Source organism: Kwoniella bestiolae, chromosome 4 (assembly GCF_000512585.2).
Source record: "Kwoniella bestiolae CBS 10118 chromosome 4, complete sequence".
Classification (NCBI taxonomy): domain Eukaryota; kingdom Fungi; phylum Basidiomycota; class Tremellomycetes; order Tremellales; family Cryptococcaceae; genus Kwoniella; species Kwoniella bestiolae.
The window spans coordinates 68,376-82,132 of record NC_089244.1 but is presented as its reverse complement, the minus strand read 5'-3'; the positions used below and the strand labels follow the sequence as shown (position 1 = coordinate 82,132).

Genomic DNA, 13,757 nt, shown 5'->3' with positions numbered 1-13,757 from the left:
AAAGCAGATTCATCCCACACTGAAGCAGATACATCCTAGCGATTGATTTTCTCTCCGAATCAGTCGTCACAGCGCATTTGCACAGGTGGAACCGGCTAACTTGCGGTAGTTAGTGATTTCCGAAGCTACGTTATAGGGTGAAGCATGGAACCAAACAACATATTCTGAAGAACCGAGAAGAATAATAAGGCACGACCCGTCGATGTCGGTGTATCAAGCGATCTTACATAACATCGTTCTGCGGATGACATCAACAATAATGCTGGGGGTATCAACCGATTGTAAGGTCCGAGAATTCCTTACTATCTTCCGGGCAACCGTTCTTCGATTGGCATTCAAGATTGCTGATTACCGTGCTACTTGCTGCTGATGCCAATCCAGATGGTCGGGCCGGATGAGTGTCACCTCCGCAGGATCAAGATGTCTATTTCACTGAAAGTCTTTGACTTTGGTCGATGATATTTCCTCCAGTATAGCACAGTTGTAGCATTCACTGCAATCGTAAGATACCAGCAACAATGACTCCAGTCGCCATAGATCAGCAAGTCAACGGACATTCGAGCAAATTGGATAAGAAGCCCATCACCACTAGCAAGGTAGCCTCTGTGAGTGGTGACAGTTGTACAATGGGGATCTTAATAACGATGTGGGCAGCCTGGAGATGAGCAGCTGGTTCTTAACACTATAAGATGTCTCACTGCCGATCTCTGTCAGCAGGTGAGTACTGCATTCCCTGGAATGCGGTGCATGATTGACAATGGATGTTGCTGGGATAGTACAAAGGCGGTCATCCGGGAACGGTGATGGGGGCAGCCGCTATCGGTATTGCTCTGTGGAGATATGAGATGCGCTACAATCCCTTGAACCCAGAGTGGTTCAATCGAGATCGTAAGTTTACATCTTACAAGGCTACCTACAATGTGCTGACTCAGGGTGCCTATCTTTTCAGGTTTCATCCTTTCTGCTGGTCACGCTTGTCTGTTTCAATACCTCTTCCTTCACTTCTCCGGTTATGAAGCTTGGACTTTAGACCAGGTCAAGAACTACCATTCTCCAGCTACAAAAGGATCAATGGCAGCGGGTCATCCGGAGATAGAATACCCAGGTAAGCTTTCCCTTCCCAAAACTTGACAAGATCAATCTGACAATGACACAGGTATCGAGGTTACCACCGGTCCTCTGGGACAAGGTATATCGAACGCTGTTGGTATGGCTATCGCCTCCAAACAGCTTGCAGCAACCTACAACAAAGGAGATCTCAAGCCTATCGATAATAAAATATGGTGTTTTACCGGTGATGGATGTTTGCAAGAAGGTGTAGGGCAGGAATGTAGGTGTATCTATCGGAGTCAAGTATGTATCTAATTGATATGCTGATGATAAAATAGCTATCTCACTCGCTGGACATCTCGGTCTCGATAATCTCATCCTTGTGTACGATAACAATAGTGTCACAGTCGACGGACGTATCGACAACTGCTTTACGGAAGATACATCAGCCAAGCTGACCGCCCAAGGCTGGCATGTGATTGATGTTTACGACGGATCAAATGATGTGAGTTAGGGTATTTGATGATGACCGTTGGTCGAAATCACTAACTGTTATATAGCTTGCTGCCATCCTGGAGGGTTTTGACAAAGCCAAACAACTGAAAGGCAAACCGACATTCCTTAACATCCGAACAGTCATTGGTTATTCTTCTCGAAAGGCGAATACCGGACCTGCCCATGGTCAAGCATTGGGTGATGAGGAAGTGGCGTACGTGAAGACACAGTTGGGCTTCAATCCTGAGGACAAATTTGTGATCCGGTCGAAGGCATACGAATACTTCTCAGAATGTAAATCAAAGGGAGAACAGGCAGAGCAGGAGTGGAATGAGTTGTTTAGGCAATATCAGGCGAAGTATCCCACCGAGTATAGTGAGCTCAATAGAAGGATCAAAGGAGAATGGGCTTCGGAAGGATGGCAGGACCTCTTACCAAGTAAAGCGGATCTACCACACGCAGCTCAACCTACTCGAAAATCTAGTGGAATAGTGGTCCAAGCTCTTGTTCCAAAGTTCAACTCGTTTGTCGCTGGTTCTGCCGATCTGTTAGAGTCCACATTTGTCAGCTTCAAAGATCAGGTAGAGTTCCAAAAGGTAAGTCAGGTCCCCCTCTGCAGTTCTCGTTGGACTGAAAGCTGATGTCATGGCCAGCCTGAATCCGGATTGGGTGATTATTCAGGTCGACAAATCCGATTCGGTATCCGTGAATTTGCCATGGTTGGGCTTGGTAACGGTATCGCCGCGTATCAGAAGGGGATGTTCATTCCGTGAGTATAGCAAGGTGGACTTTGATGCGGACGACACTTACAACTCTTCTAGTATCATGTCTACTTTCTTCATGTTCTGGATCTATGCTGCCCCTGCTGCTCGAATGGCGGCTCTGCAGCAACTCCGTTTCATTGGTATAGCTACTCATGACTCTATCGGGATCGGGGAAGATGGTACGTTCCCTTGATGTACAATAACTTGTCGAGATGGATCGATGCTGATCTATGTGATAATAGGTCCCACTCACCAGCCAGTGGCCCTCGCATCCTTCTACAGAGCCCTTCCAAACATAAATCTTATTCGCCCTGCTGATGCCGAAGAATGCATGGGGATGTGGACACTCGCCCTCGATGACAAGTCCAAGAACACCCCTTCGATCTTCGCTCTTTCAAGACAGCCAGTTCCTCTCCTTCCGGGATCCGATCGATCAAAGGTGCAGCTTGGAGCATACGCCGTACATGGTAGCGAGATTGAAGATCCCCAATTGACCATCATTGCCACTGGAGCTGAAGTCGCCAGAGCTATCGAAACTGCAAAACAGCTCAAGTCGGTCAAGAAAGTCAGAGTTGTATCTATGCCTTCTCAGCGTCATTTCGATCAACAATCAGCCGAATACAAGGAGTCAGTATTGAAGCAATCTTCAAGTCTGGTAGTTGCCATAGAAGCTTGGGCATCTTACGGGTGGGCTAAGTACGCTCATGCGTCTTTATCGATGCATACCTTCGTGAGTGCTCTGGCCTGACCTACCTATCTCGATTGGTAGAGCTAATGTCGTCGGTACAGGGTCACTCCGCTCCTCAGCAGCAACTTTACGACTACTTCGGATTTGAGCCCGATCATATGGCTACTAAGATTGACAGCTGGACGACCAGATGGTCAAATAAAGGTCGTCTACCTGGACTTGGAGAATTCGAGGAATTGCTCCTCGAACACGTTCAACATTAGAAAGCTACCCATGAGGAAAGACCCTGGACACATCTTAGAAGGGAGCTGTCTAGCTTGAATTAGACACAAATTGTATCTGGTTGCTTTGTGGTCTTTTTGTCCATTTTGTGTTTTAATGCATGAAAACTTATGAAAACAAGGAGGGGCAGGCGTGAGTTGATGCATTGATGTACGGTCAGGCATGAACCGACATACTTCTAGTGCTTGATGTCACTGTTGCTTGATTGTCCCGGTTATCGAAGCCTGCTGTGAAGACCCTTCCCATGCGAGCCATTTCCTTTGCTCAGTGGAGCTGACTGCATGAGCTAGTGCACTTTACGGTCAAGAGCTTGGGGCTGCTTGAGACATGCACTCCCGGTCATACAACACCTTGCTTCCCAAGATCCCGCACAATCCTCCTCGTTCCAACGCAAGAATTCACTCTTCCAAAATTCTCACAGGCAGCATTAGCTCACAGCAGTATTCACCGTTACGCAACCTCGTTGCTAGTCGCATCCACCTCTCTTACCATTCCGCCTTCGTCTCGCCCCCTCCCCACCCTCCACCCTTCCCCCTTCCCCCTTCCCCATCCTCACTAGCGACCACACACACTTACTGATAAGGTGATCAAGCGCCTCCCATACGACTATGATATGGACCATTCAGGTCTATTAAGGGAACAACGATGATACTACACGTGGAACCATGAGCTGAGTCGGTTAATATCCATTGAACGATTTACGCGGGTGAAAACTTCGAGTCTTGGCATCTTGTCTGGCTCACTGACTTCGTCATTCTCCACCGCATCTGCGTGGGTGTGCGGCAACAGGGTGCCATGCGGTAGCCTGGTGTATGTGTAGGGTCAGACCATACCTAAGAGATGTGCATTGACCACCAGCTTGGAAATACACGTCGTTTCAGTTGAGATTTCTGTCCATCGTGACGTAACTCTTTCTCGGTCTATCCGGCTACCAAGGACCATACTTCTACCCTCAGTCTCCCGGCCTATCTCTCCAACCATCGCTTCGCTTACATGAGGAACATAGGTGGAGGGTATGAACGACACCGAGAGACGCCCATGCGGCGAATTGAACTTTATTTCGTTTGGCCCGTCGGCAGAAACAGAATTTTGTGACGGCGAGTAGACTAAACACCCTGAATTCCTTATCTCTGGGTTTCTTCATTCTTTCACGTCTTCATTGGTTGGTCCTGATAAGGGTGACTTAGATGCATCAGACCATGCAGAGCCATAAAGGATATAAGGTTACGACGTATCCAAGAGTTTATGCTTCTTCCAGACCCACCTAACGAACCTAAGATTCTCAAGATGCCGGAACCGAAACCTGCTCAAACACCCAGCGTACATGCGAGTACGAAGGATGAAGCCTTCCTCGATATCGTCAATGCTGTTCCCGAGGGCCTCACCACGATCGAAGAGCAGCAAAGACAACGAACTCTCTTCAGTTACTCAGAAGGACAGAAGATTTTACGAAAGGTCGATCTCAGGCTGATGCCTTTCTTACTTTTGACTTATATCCTCAGAGTAAGCTTTTGATCAAACATCGATGAATGGGGTTTCATGCTAATGCCTTGTTTTGTAGGGTATGGACGGTGGTGCGATCTCCTAGTCAGTATATGCGACCATGACCCCGCCAGAGCCACTCGACTGACTGTCTTCTTGCTTGTTGAACAGTGTAAAAACTATGAACACCGGTTCGCCTACTAATATTTTGAACCAACTCCACATGACAAGCAATCAATACGGTTACGCATCTACCACCTTCACCTTGTTCTATGCTCTTGGTGAATTGCCTTCAAACTTGTTGTTCAAACGGACCACTCCAAGATGGCACTATATGAGGTGTGTTACAAAAAACAAATCTCGAATGGGACGAACGCTGATCTTGATGGCTTAGAATCGTTGCTCTCTGGTCCATCGCTGCCATTTGTCATGCTGCTGCCTTCAACGCCGCTGGTCTACTCACCGTAAGTGTCTTCGTCCCCGGCCCAAAATGGCAAACATGCTAATTAAGTCGATCCAGGCTCGAGCCTTCTTGGGTCTGTTCGAAGCTGGTATGGCTCCTGGTGCCTATCTTCACTTGACATACTATTATCGACCCGACGAGATTGGTCCTCGAATCGCTGCTATCTCTGCTATGTTCAACTTCTGTAACATCTTCGTCGCTCTCGAGACTTATGGACTGAGTTACATCGATGGTCATGGTAAATTGGGTGGCTGGCAGTAGGTCCTTCAATCGTCGCTCTAAATCAGAACAAGTTCTCACCTCATGCCCTCTCAGGTGGACGTATATCATCAATGGTCTTCTTGGTGTAGTTTTATTGGTCATTCTTTACTTCTGGATGCCCGACTGTGAGTCACATCCCGTAATAATGCGAAGCTCTTAAGCTGACTGATTATTCATTCCCTAACAGTCCCCGAGGACTGCAAATGGCTCACTCCCGAGGAGCAGCAGTGGATTGTTGGTCGACTTCCTGCTGGGTCATCTCGATCAAACGATAAGAACTTTGACTTCAAAGAGCTCAGAGATGCATTCAAGAGTGTGACCAATCTCACTTTCGCCGTGATGGTCTGTATCTACGTACGTTCACCATCACCGTTGTCCAGAGGGTCAGGAATGAGGCTTACTTGACCTTTCACAGAACACCGGTAATCTCGGTATGACCTTCTGGATGCCCACCATCATCAAGAACCTCGGATTCAGCTCCACCGCTTCAGCACAACTCCGTAAGTCTAGTGGAGACACCAAGGCGATGATCACCGCTGACATCGGATCCTACTTCTCCTCTGCTTCTTTCCAGTGAACATCCCTCCTGCTACGCTGTACTGGGTCGGTGGTATCGGAGGTAACATGCTTACCGATCGGCTCACAATGATTCCCCGACCGATCATCCTTTTAACGACTTTGTCCATCTACACCGCGGGAATGTTTTGCTTGGCCTACGTTCGAAATGTCGGCGCTCTTTATGCGATCATCTGCGTGATGCAAATATTCGCTTCTTGGTCATATCAAACGTTCATTCCCTGGCGTTGCCAGAGTCTGAAGGGGACGACCGACGCTGCCTTCGCTATGGCTTGGCTCACTGGAGCCGGTCAAGTCGCAGGTCTTTGGTCCGCGCAAATTTTCCAGAGTAAATACTCGCCGCGATGTGAGTTGATTCCTCTTTCAATGGAGTTGTCCCTACGGCATACATGCCCGTTCTATGCACCGTACTGAAGCCCATTGATGGTTCACAGACAGTGTACCATTTATCGTTTGTGGATGTTTGACGATTGGCGCGATGGGTATGGTCTTGGTCAATTGGTGGAGGACCTACACTAGTGAGAAGGAAACCCGACGAATCATGGCTTTGAGACGTAAAGTTGGAAAGGAGAGAGATGAAGTCTTGGAAGAGGATGTCGACCTTGGGACTGAAGTCGCTCAAAGAAACAACAGACCTGTCGCTTAAGCGTCACTAGATCAGACGCCTTCAAGATCAAACAACAACTTCTTTCGCTTGATTCTGTGGTGCTCTTATGGGGCTATAGCGTGCAGAGGTGGAGCATTACCGTAGTCATACTTGCGAATTATATTGGGGATGCATGTTATATAGATTTTATATTTCGATTACTCTCTTTGTACACGATGATGAAGCATGAAGATGGATATCCTGTCGATGTCGATTTTAAGGGAAGCGGCAATCCCTGGAAAAAATAGTTCCGTTTAGCGTCTTTTAGTGCCGTTTAGCGCAAAACCGCACGGGTGTTGCCGACGGATGTGACTCAAAGGAGTAATTTTTCGGCAATTTACCCTGAATTACCGGATCACTGGGTCCTCCATATGAACATATGTTATGCATTGTTTGAACATGAACGTGAATTTACAAGATATATGCAGAGTTTTCTATTCGTGAGGGTTGAAACCATTGATCCAAGCAGCCGAATGTCCTCGTGGTCCACTGCAAGTACAAGTAGATAAAAGATTAGACAAAATCATTCACTTATCGAATGATTTTTGGGTAAGAGCACACTTACGGAAGAGTACTGAAACCTCTCTTCAAGTATTGTCCATCTCCGACCTTATTCACCACCGTGTTTGTCTCTCCATCATACGCGACTTTACCTCTCAAAATCACCGTCTTGGGCCAATCTAGTATCTCCATACCTTCGTATGGTGTGTAGTCGGCACCATGATGCAAGTCTGTCTGCTTGATGATAACAGGTTTACGGACAGACTCAGACCTCCAGATCACGAAATCCGCATCAGAGCCAGGTGCAATGGTCCCTTTCTTGGGATACAGACCTAGTCACCAGACATAAAATGGAATCAGCTTCACCGAGACCAAAACAGGACCAAACGTTCAACTTGACTCACCATACAATTTGGCTGCATTTGTCGAATTCAATTCAACAAACTTCTGAGGTGATATTCTGCCTTTCAAAACACCTTCAGACCATAACAGGGGAGTCCTTGTGCATACTCCAGGTAGACCATTGGGGATGTGCTTGAAATGACCTCGGGGATTCTTAACGGGGTCCTTTAGTCCGAGCTGTTTGCCCTGAGCATCGTAAAAATTCGTTGGTGCGTGATCCGATGAGAATACCGTAAAAGTACCATTGGCAAGTCCTTCCCAGATAACTTCTCGCTCTTTTGGATCGGATCTTAGAGGAGGAGCACAGACGCACTTCGCTCTATCGTGTGGGCAACGAGTAGTTACGTCGGGGGAGAAAGAAGAGGAAAAATCGAAAATATCAGCTAGCAGCTCGAATTCCATCGGAAAGTCACATCCGATAGAGGTACCTACCCTTCGAATCCTGGCGCCTGCATCTTCTCAGCTGTCAACAGAGCGTAATGAGGACACGTTTCGCTGTAGATTGGTAGACCTCTAGTTTGAGCTTTTCGAATATGCGCGGTAGCTTCTCTTGAAGACACGTGAACAATGAGCATGGGTGCATCGACCACTTCAGACAGGACGATAGCTCGGTTGGTAGCTTCCGTCTCCACCAGTGGTGGTCTTGAGGTACCATGGTGCCATGGTTCCACCATACCTCGTTCGATGAGGTTCTCAGTCATCCAGTCGATTATGTCTGCGTTTTCGGCGTGAACCATGGTAGTCACACCTGTTCGTCGAGCAGCGCAGAGGATGTCAAGGACTTGTCGATCGTTCAGCTTGAGGAGAGGATATGTCATGTAGATCTATGTGTATCATGTCATGTCAGCGTCTGTCTATATCTCCCTCGGGTAGACCAAGAGAAATTTGGAGATTGTACTCACTTTGACACTTGTAACTCCAAAATCAATCATCTTAGGTATTTCCGTCTTCACTACATCTTCTGTAGGATCACTGATGATAGCGTGAAAACTATAATCGGTATATGTCTTCTCCTTGGATAGCTCGTAATACGCCTCGATGGCAGGCATAACTTGCTTTCCTTTAGCTTGAACAGCAAAAGCGATAACGGTGGTAGTTCCTCCAGAGATAGCTCCTCGAGTACCAGTAGTCCAGTTATCTGCTGATTTAGCTCCCGAAGCGGATTGACCGATATGCACATGGGAGTCTACTCCTCCGGGCTATGAGGTCCATCAGCAATGCTGGGTGTGATAGAGAGTGTATGCAGAGGGAAAAGGAACTTACAGTAACGAATCCACCTTCCGCATCTATGACTTGACATTCAGAGGTATAAGGCAGGTCTTTACCCAGACATACAACTACACCATCTTTGACTCCGATATCACAGGCGACTTGGTCCTATCACCAAGTCAGCACACCATTTCATTTCCGGCTTGGATAACTCACAGCAGCTGTGACTACGATACCGTTCTTGATAACAAGGTCGAAGAGGAATGGGTTGGTCATAGTGGGTGAGGTTTTGGCTAGCTATTTTGATCAGATCCAATCGTTACAAAGAAATGGACGAATTGACAAATATATCAAAATACCGGACATACCCCAGGTATCATTGTCCTCCATGGATCTCTACTAGCCCAACTATGCAACGCATGCATGGCATATCTGGGCTATCTCTGCTCGTTTCCGTTCGGGATCCGGCGAATCCTGTGTACTTCTTCGGGTAAAATACGCTTGGGCCGCCTTCGCCGTGAATGGCCAACTGATTTCATTACCGATAAGCTCCTGTTAGCCCTATTGCATAAGCATGCTTTTAAACCCGAAAAGAGACGTCAGGCGATTAGGAACTAAACTGCTTACCAAAATCAAGCGCTCCACTTGCTCTAGCTCGTTCCCTTCAAATCATGTCTGACAACAAACCCATTGTTATCATCGGTGCGGGTGTGATTGGTCTCACCACCGCTGTGAGATTGGTCGAATCACCCCTGTTCGCTGCATCGAAACACCCTATACATATCCTCGCAAACCACCTTCCCAATGATCCGTTAGATCCTTATTATGCTTCTACCATCGCTGGCGCCCATCACCTGAGTTTTGCAGATGATAGTGATCTCAGACAGAGAACGTATGATACCCGAAGTGAGTCTAGCCATAATTCGAGTGTTACGCCGAGCTGACTCCGTACGCAATAGCGTTCCAAGTCATGTACAATGAGTGGGAGAGAGAGGGTGAAAAGACTGGGTTGATGGTGTTGAAACAGACTGAGTATTACGTTGGAACGGATAGTCATCTGAAAGTCTACGAGGATCATCCCGATGTGAGTATCCTTGAAATCCATCGTTGGTGGAAGGACTCCGTACTGACCTTGCTCGCAGTTTACTGTCCTTGACAAATCCACCTACTCTGCACCTGTCGACCACTCAGTCTCTTTCACTTCCCTCACAATGACACCCTCCGTTTATCTGAATCGCCTGCTCAAAAAGCTCGAAGGCAAAGTCCAGATTCACCGACATCATCTTCCATCCCTGTCTCACCTCAGCCACCCTTCATGCACTGCCTTGATCGGTTCCCAATCACCTTTGGCTGTTTTTGTATGCACTGGTATAGGAGCGTTGACGCTTGGTGGTGTGGAAGATCGCGATGTGTATCCAACAAGGGGCCAGGTGATTAAGCTGCGAGCCCCTTGGATGAGATCAGGTTGGACGAGACAAGTGGGAAGTCTCGATGGGGGTGAAGGTGGAGAACGAACGTACATCATACCGAGATACAATGGAGAGGTGATCATTGGAGGTACGAGAGAGCAAGGTGACTGGTATCCATATCCTCGGGAAGAGACGACTGAAGATATACTCAAACGAGCACAAGAGATCTGTCCGGATCTTGTACCTCCATATACAAAAGGACAAGAAATGTCTTCCTCTCCTTTGGAAGAGATTGTAGAAGGTGTCCTCGTCGGGTTCAGGCCATCTAGAATAGGTGGAATCAGAGTAGATATAGGTGACGATCTGTATCTGGGGAACGACAAGGTGAAGGTCATTCACAATTACGGGCACGGGGGCGCAGGTTGGCAGAGTTGCTGGGGCACAGCTGAAGATGCAGTAGACCAGCTTCTCAAATCATTGTAATTTTGTCCATCACCTTCATAGCCGTATGCATCCTCACACTACTCGCATGTACCGTATCACGAATTGTCAAGTCTGCATATGGAAACCAGACCCCTCATCGTCGTATTGATGGGAACACTGATGAATCACGTCGTCGATGATTTCAGGGTTAAAAAGATAAACATCCTTTCCAAGAACATTCTCTTTCCACTTTCACTTTGAACCTTCTTGAACATCGCATCAATGTCAGATAACTATCTTAATACCGCTATTGACCCATCTATCACCTCTCACGCCCATGTATCACCCACCAACTTTGCTTTGCAGACTTTGCTGAATCATAATCCCAGTCAGATACCTATCGCTGGTCCAAGTTACATCAATGCCTTTCCCCATCCTCGACCATCAGCAACTGCTCCAACAGATGAAATAGGAGGTCGCCCTGCCAGGTCTCGGAAGAATAGGCCATGCGACTCGTGTCGTCGTCGTAAGACCCGCTGTCTCATAACAGCGATAGGTCCACCTTGCTCGTTATGCGCGGATGCCAAGAGGGAGTGCACCTTCAACTTTGCTCCTCCCGCACGAAAACCTCGACAATCCGCTCAGCCTCCTTCCGGCGAAGAGGACATAGATGGTCCAGAATTAGGTGACAACACAGATGATGGGATAAGAGCTGGCTCATCAACACCTAGTGCTGCGAATAATGGGAAGCGGACCAGATCGCCAGATTCAGCGGACAGAACGGGGAGCAATTGGAGGCGAAGAAGGGAGACATCTCCTCTGGATCCAACATCTATGCAAACAAGCAGGAGGAATTCTAGCTTGACCCAGCTTGCAGACACAGCCTCCTCATTTGATCATTTGGCAGTCTCTGGTTTTGAACCTCATGGTGAGTCCTACAACTTTGAGGGCAACGCTGACATCTTCCAGTCCTCACAAACCCAGTGACCGACGATCTCCTGCCCATACAGGATGAAGAGGTGGATAAGCCCACGGATAGGCCTCATGTCAAGCAGATTGTGAGTAGATCTACAACCTCATTCTTGTTTCGGGTTCTGACCCAGACTGTGCAGTCTTCGGATCCCAAACGTCCTATATTTGTAGTGATGCAGCCCCGACACGAAAGTGAGCATTTGTCCTTCTGTAGATCAAGCAGGCAACGGTTGATGTAAAGCAGATTTCAGGACTGGTGGTACCGGTATGAATGGATTGACCAATCTGCGAACTCTCATCTCACACCAACCCACTCCATTCTCCGAACCCTCTCTCATAGCCGCATACACTACACACGTTCATCCAGCAAGGCCGATCCTCCCCAAAGGGAAAATCAGTCGTTTCCCTCCCAATCTTCTAGCTGCGATCCTGGCGAGCTCGTTCGCTCATTCTAAAGATACACGATCACTAGCAGGGCTTGCTGCGAACTTGTTGCAGAGCGCTTCAGAGGGGACAGGAGAATCGAATCTGGTAACAGTGATTACGAACATAATGATGATTGGGGTTAGACCGGGTGCAACTAATCAAGGATCGTACTTGTTGCTCGCGCATGTGAGTCAGCTTCCTCTGCCCTTCTATCCACATCTTCCGTCTCGCCCTGTTCCTCTTTGCTCCCCTTATCAACCTGATCTCTCCTTTCTCCCTCTCTCCCTCTTTCGTCTCGTCTCTCCTCGTCTCCCCCCTCACCCCATCCTTGCCCTCCCCTCGCCTCATTGCCTCGCTCCCTCGTCGCTTCCGTCTCCACCGTCTTTTTCTTCCTTGTTTCTCCCCTGAGCTTCAGTTCACTGGTCCCGCGCCCGATACCCTCTGTTGAGTACCCGTTGTTAGTCCCAGTGACTATGGACTGTGAGCTGATTGCACCACAGACAATCGCTCTTGCGCAATTACTGGGTTTGCATCTAGATCCTTCCAGCTGGTCGATACCCACTTGGGAGCAGGAACTCAGGATCAGACTCTGGTGGATGTTACGGATACATGATGCGTGGATGAGCTTTTGTGAGTCTAGATTTTTCTCATACACTCTCAAAGACATACATTTCGTAGGACCTGCAACGTGCTAACCATCTCACAGTGAACTCCCGCCCGTCTCACATACAAGCCAACAACAGCACAGCACCCCTGCCGCAACTAGCATCTCTGTTGGAAGCATCCTGCGCTTTCTCATCCGCTTCTTCAGACTCGGCCAAATCATTCATAGCATCCTGTCGCCTGGCCAGACTAGTCTCAAGGCTACAGTCGGAAGTATGTACTCTCGGAGCTGTGGCTGATCGCAGTCAAGCGGATCGAAAGGAGGAAGTGGAAGACATTCTACATTCCGCAGATAGTCTGCTGAGAGATTGGCGAACGTCTTTGGGCCCTCAGGTTACTCGTCCACCTGGCGTTAGTAAGTTCTTATCCTTGTGGATCAACGCTAACAGCCAGACTCCTTATTGCTCTGCCTCCTTGGATTCCGGTGTATGCTCAAAAGGATCCATATCGAATTAGAACATGGGCTCGGTGCGATGTTTAGCACGCCTTCCGATACACTTGAACCGTTCACAGAATTCATAACATTTATCACCTCACTAACTGAGAATGATCTGGATGGGTATTTCTTGTCTTGTGAGCATCTTCGCCCTTGAAAGCAAGAATGGGGACTAACAAATTTGACTAGATTGCTCCCACATTCTTTCCTCCGTCCTCGCCTCGCTCGTTCGATTCGTCTTGGGCGCTCAGACGGAACCGAATGTTACAGCTTTGGACCTCATCGCACGGTTGGTGCGATCCTTACATCAATATCAGACAACGAATATCTGGGATATTGCTGGACCCGCTTTGAGACGCGCAGCAACGATGGGAGATCGTCTTCGCAAGCTGGAAGAGCACGTGGAGTTAAGTGAAGCTCTCAGAGGAAGCAGCTCGTCAACACCTGGAGATCTTAATCTCGAGTCATCGCTGCCTCTCCCGGTAGCACCTGTAACATCAGGGGATGTGGCTGTAGAGCCTCAACTGTTATGGGACTGGACAGGAGCAGAAATAGATTTCGATCAACTCCTTGGTCTGTCTTCGACTGCTACCTAAGCAAACCCCAGAA

General features: G+C 48.1%; 5 protein-coding genes across 5 annotated transcripts; 4 read left to right on the top strand and 1 right to left on the bottom strand.

Annotated features, from left to right (window-relative positions):
• Nucleotides 1-518: 518 nt before the first annotated feature.
• I302_105598 (transketolase) lies at nucleotides 519-3,260 on the top strand (the record flags this gene model as incomplete). Its single annotated transcript, XM_019191347.1, has 11 exons — nucleotides 519-605; nucleotides 655-717; nucleotides 777-888; nucleotides 950-1,105; nucleotides 1,157-1,330; nucleotides 1,389-1,555; nucleotides 1,611-2,141; nucleotides 2,199-2,314; nucleotides 2,367-2,488; nucleotides 2,552-3,039; nucleotides 3,099-3,260. 11 exons carry the CDS (start codon nucleotides 519-521, stop codon nucleotides 3,258-3,260), a joined length of 2,178 nt encoding a protein of 725 aa, XP_019045977.1.
• Nucleotides 3,261-4,566: 1,306 nt separating this feature from the next.
• Nucleotides 4,567-6,707, top strand: I302_105597 (uncharacterized protein; the record flags this gene model as incomplete). The annotated part of the gene is made up of 10 exons (XM_019191346.1): nucleotides 4,567-4,782; nucleotides 4,841-4,866; nucleotides 4,933-5,100; nucleotides 5,156-5,225; nucleotides 5,282-5,481; nucleotides 5,540-5,610; nucleotides 5,673-5,839; nucleotides 5,901-5,985; nucleotides 6,060-6,407; nucleotides 6,496-6,707. The coding sequence occupies 10 exons, from the start codon at nucleotides 4,567-4,569 to the stop codon at nucleotides 6,705-6,707; spliced, it is 1,563 nt and encodes a 520-aa protein (XP_019045976.1).
• A 434-nt stretch (nucleotides 6,708-7,141) lies between these two features.
• Nucleotides 7,142-9,095, bottom strand: I302_105596 (dihydropyrimidinase; the record flags this gene model as incomplete). Its single annotated transcript, XM_019191345.1, has 7 exons — nucleotides 7,142-7,196; nucleotides 7,273-7,540; nucleotides 7,613-7,929; nucleotides 8,043-8,434; nucleotides 8,513-8,809; nucleotides 8,874-8,987; nucleotides 9,036-9,095. The coding sequence occupies 7 exons, from the start codon at nucleotides 9,093-9,095 to the stop codon at nucleotides 7,142-7,144; spliced, it is 1,503 nt and encodes a 500-aa protein (XP_019045975.1).
• A 395-nt stretch (nucleotides 9,096-9,490) lies between these two features.
• Nucleotides 9,491-10,711, top strand: I302_105595 (uncharacterized protein; the record flags this gene model as incomplete). Its single annotated transcript, XM_019191344.1, has 3 exons — nucleotides 9,491-9,725; nucleotides 9,779-9,903; nucleotides 9,962-10,711. The coding sequence occupies 3 exons, from the start codon at nucleotides 9,491-9,493 to the stop codon at nucleotides 10,709-10,711; spliced, it is 1,110 nt and encodes a 369-aa protein (XP_019045974.1).
• Nucleotides 10,712-10,933: 222 nt separating this feature from the next.
• I302_105594 (uncharacterized protein) lies at nucleotides 10,934-13,744 on the top strand (the record flags this gene model as incomplete). The annotated part of the gene is made up of 8 exons (XM_019191343.1): nucleotides 10,934-11,579; nucleotides 11,621-11,709; nucleotides 11,764-11,815; nucleotides 11,868-12,235; nucleotides 12,550-12,679; nucleotides 12,756-13,067; nucleotides 13,169-13,285; nucleotides 13,338-13,744. 8 exons carry the CDS (start codon nucleotides 10,934-10,936, stop codon nucleotides 13,742-13,744), a joined length of 2,121 nt encoding a protein of 706 aa, XP_019045973.1.
• Between the last annotated feature and the right edge of the window lie 13 nt (nucleotides 13,745-13,757).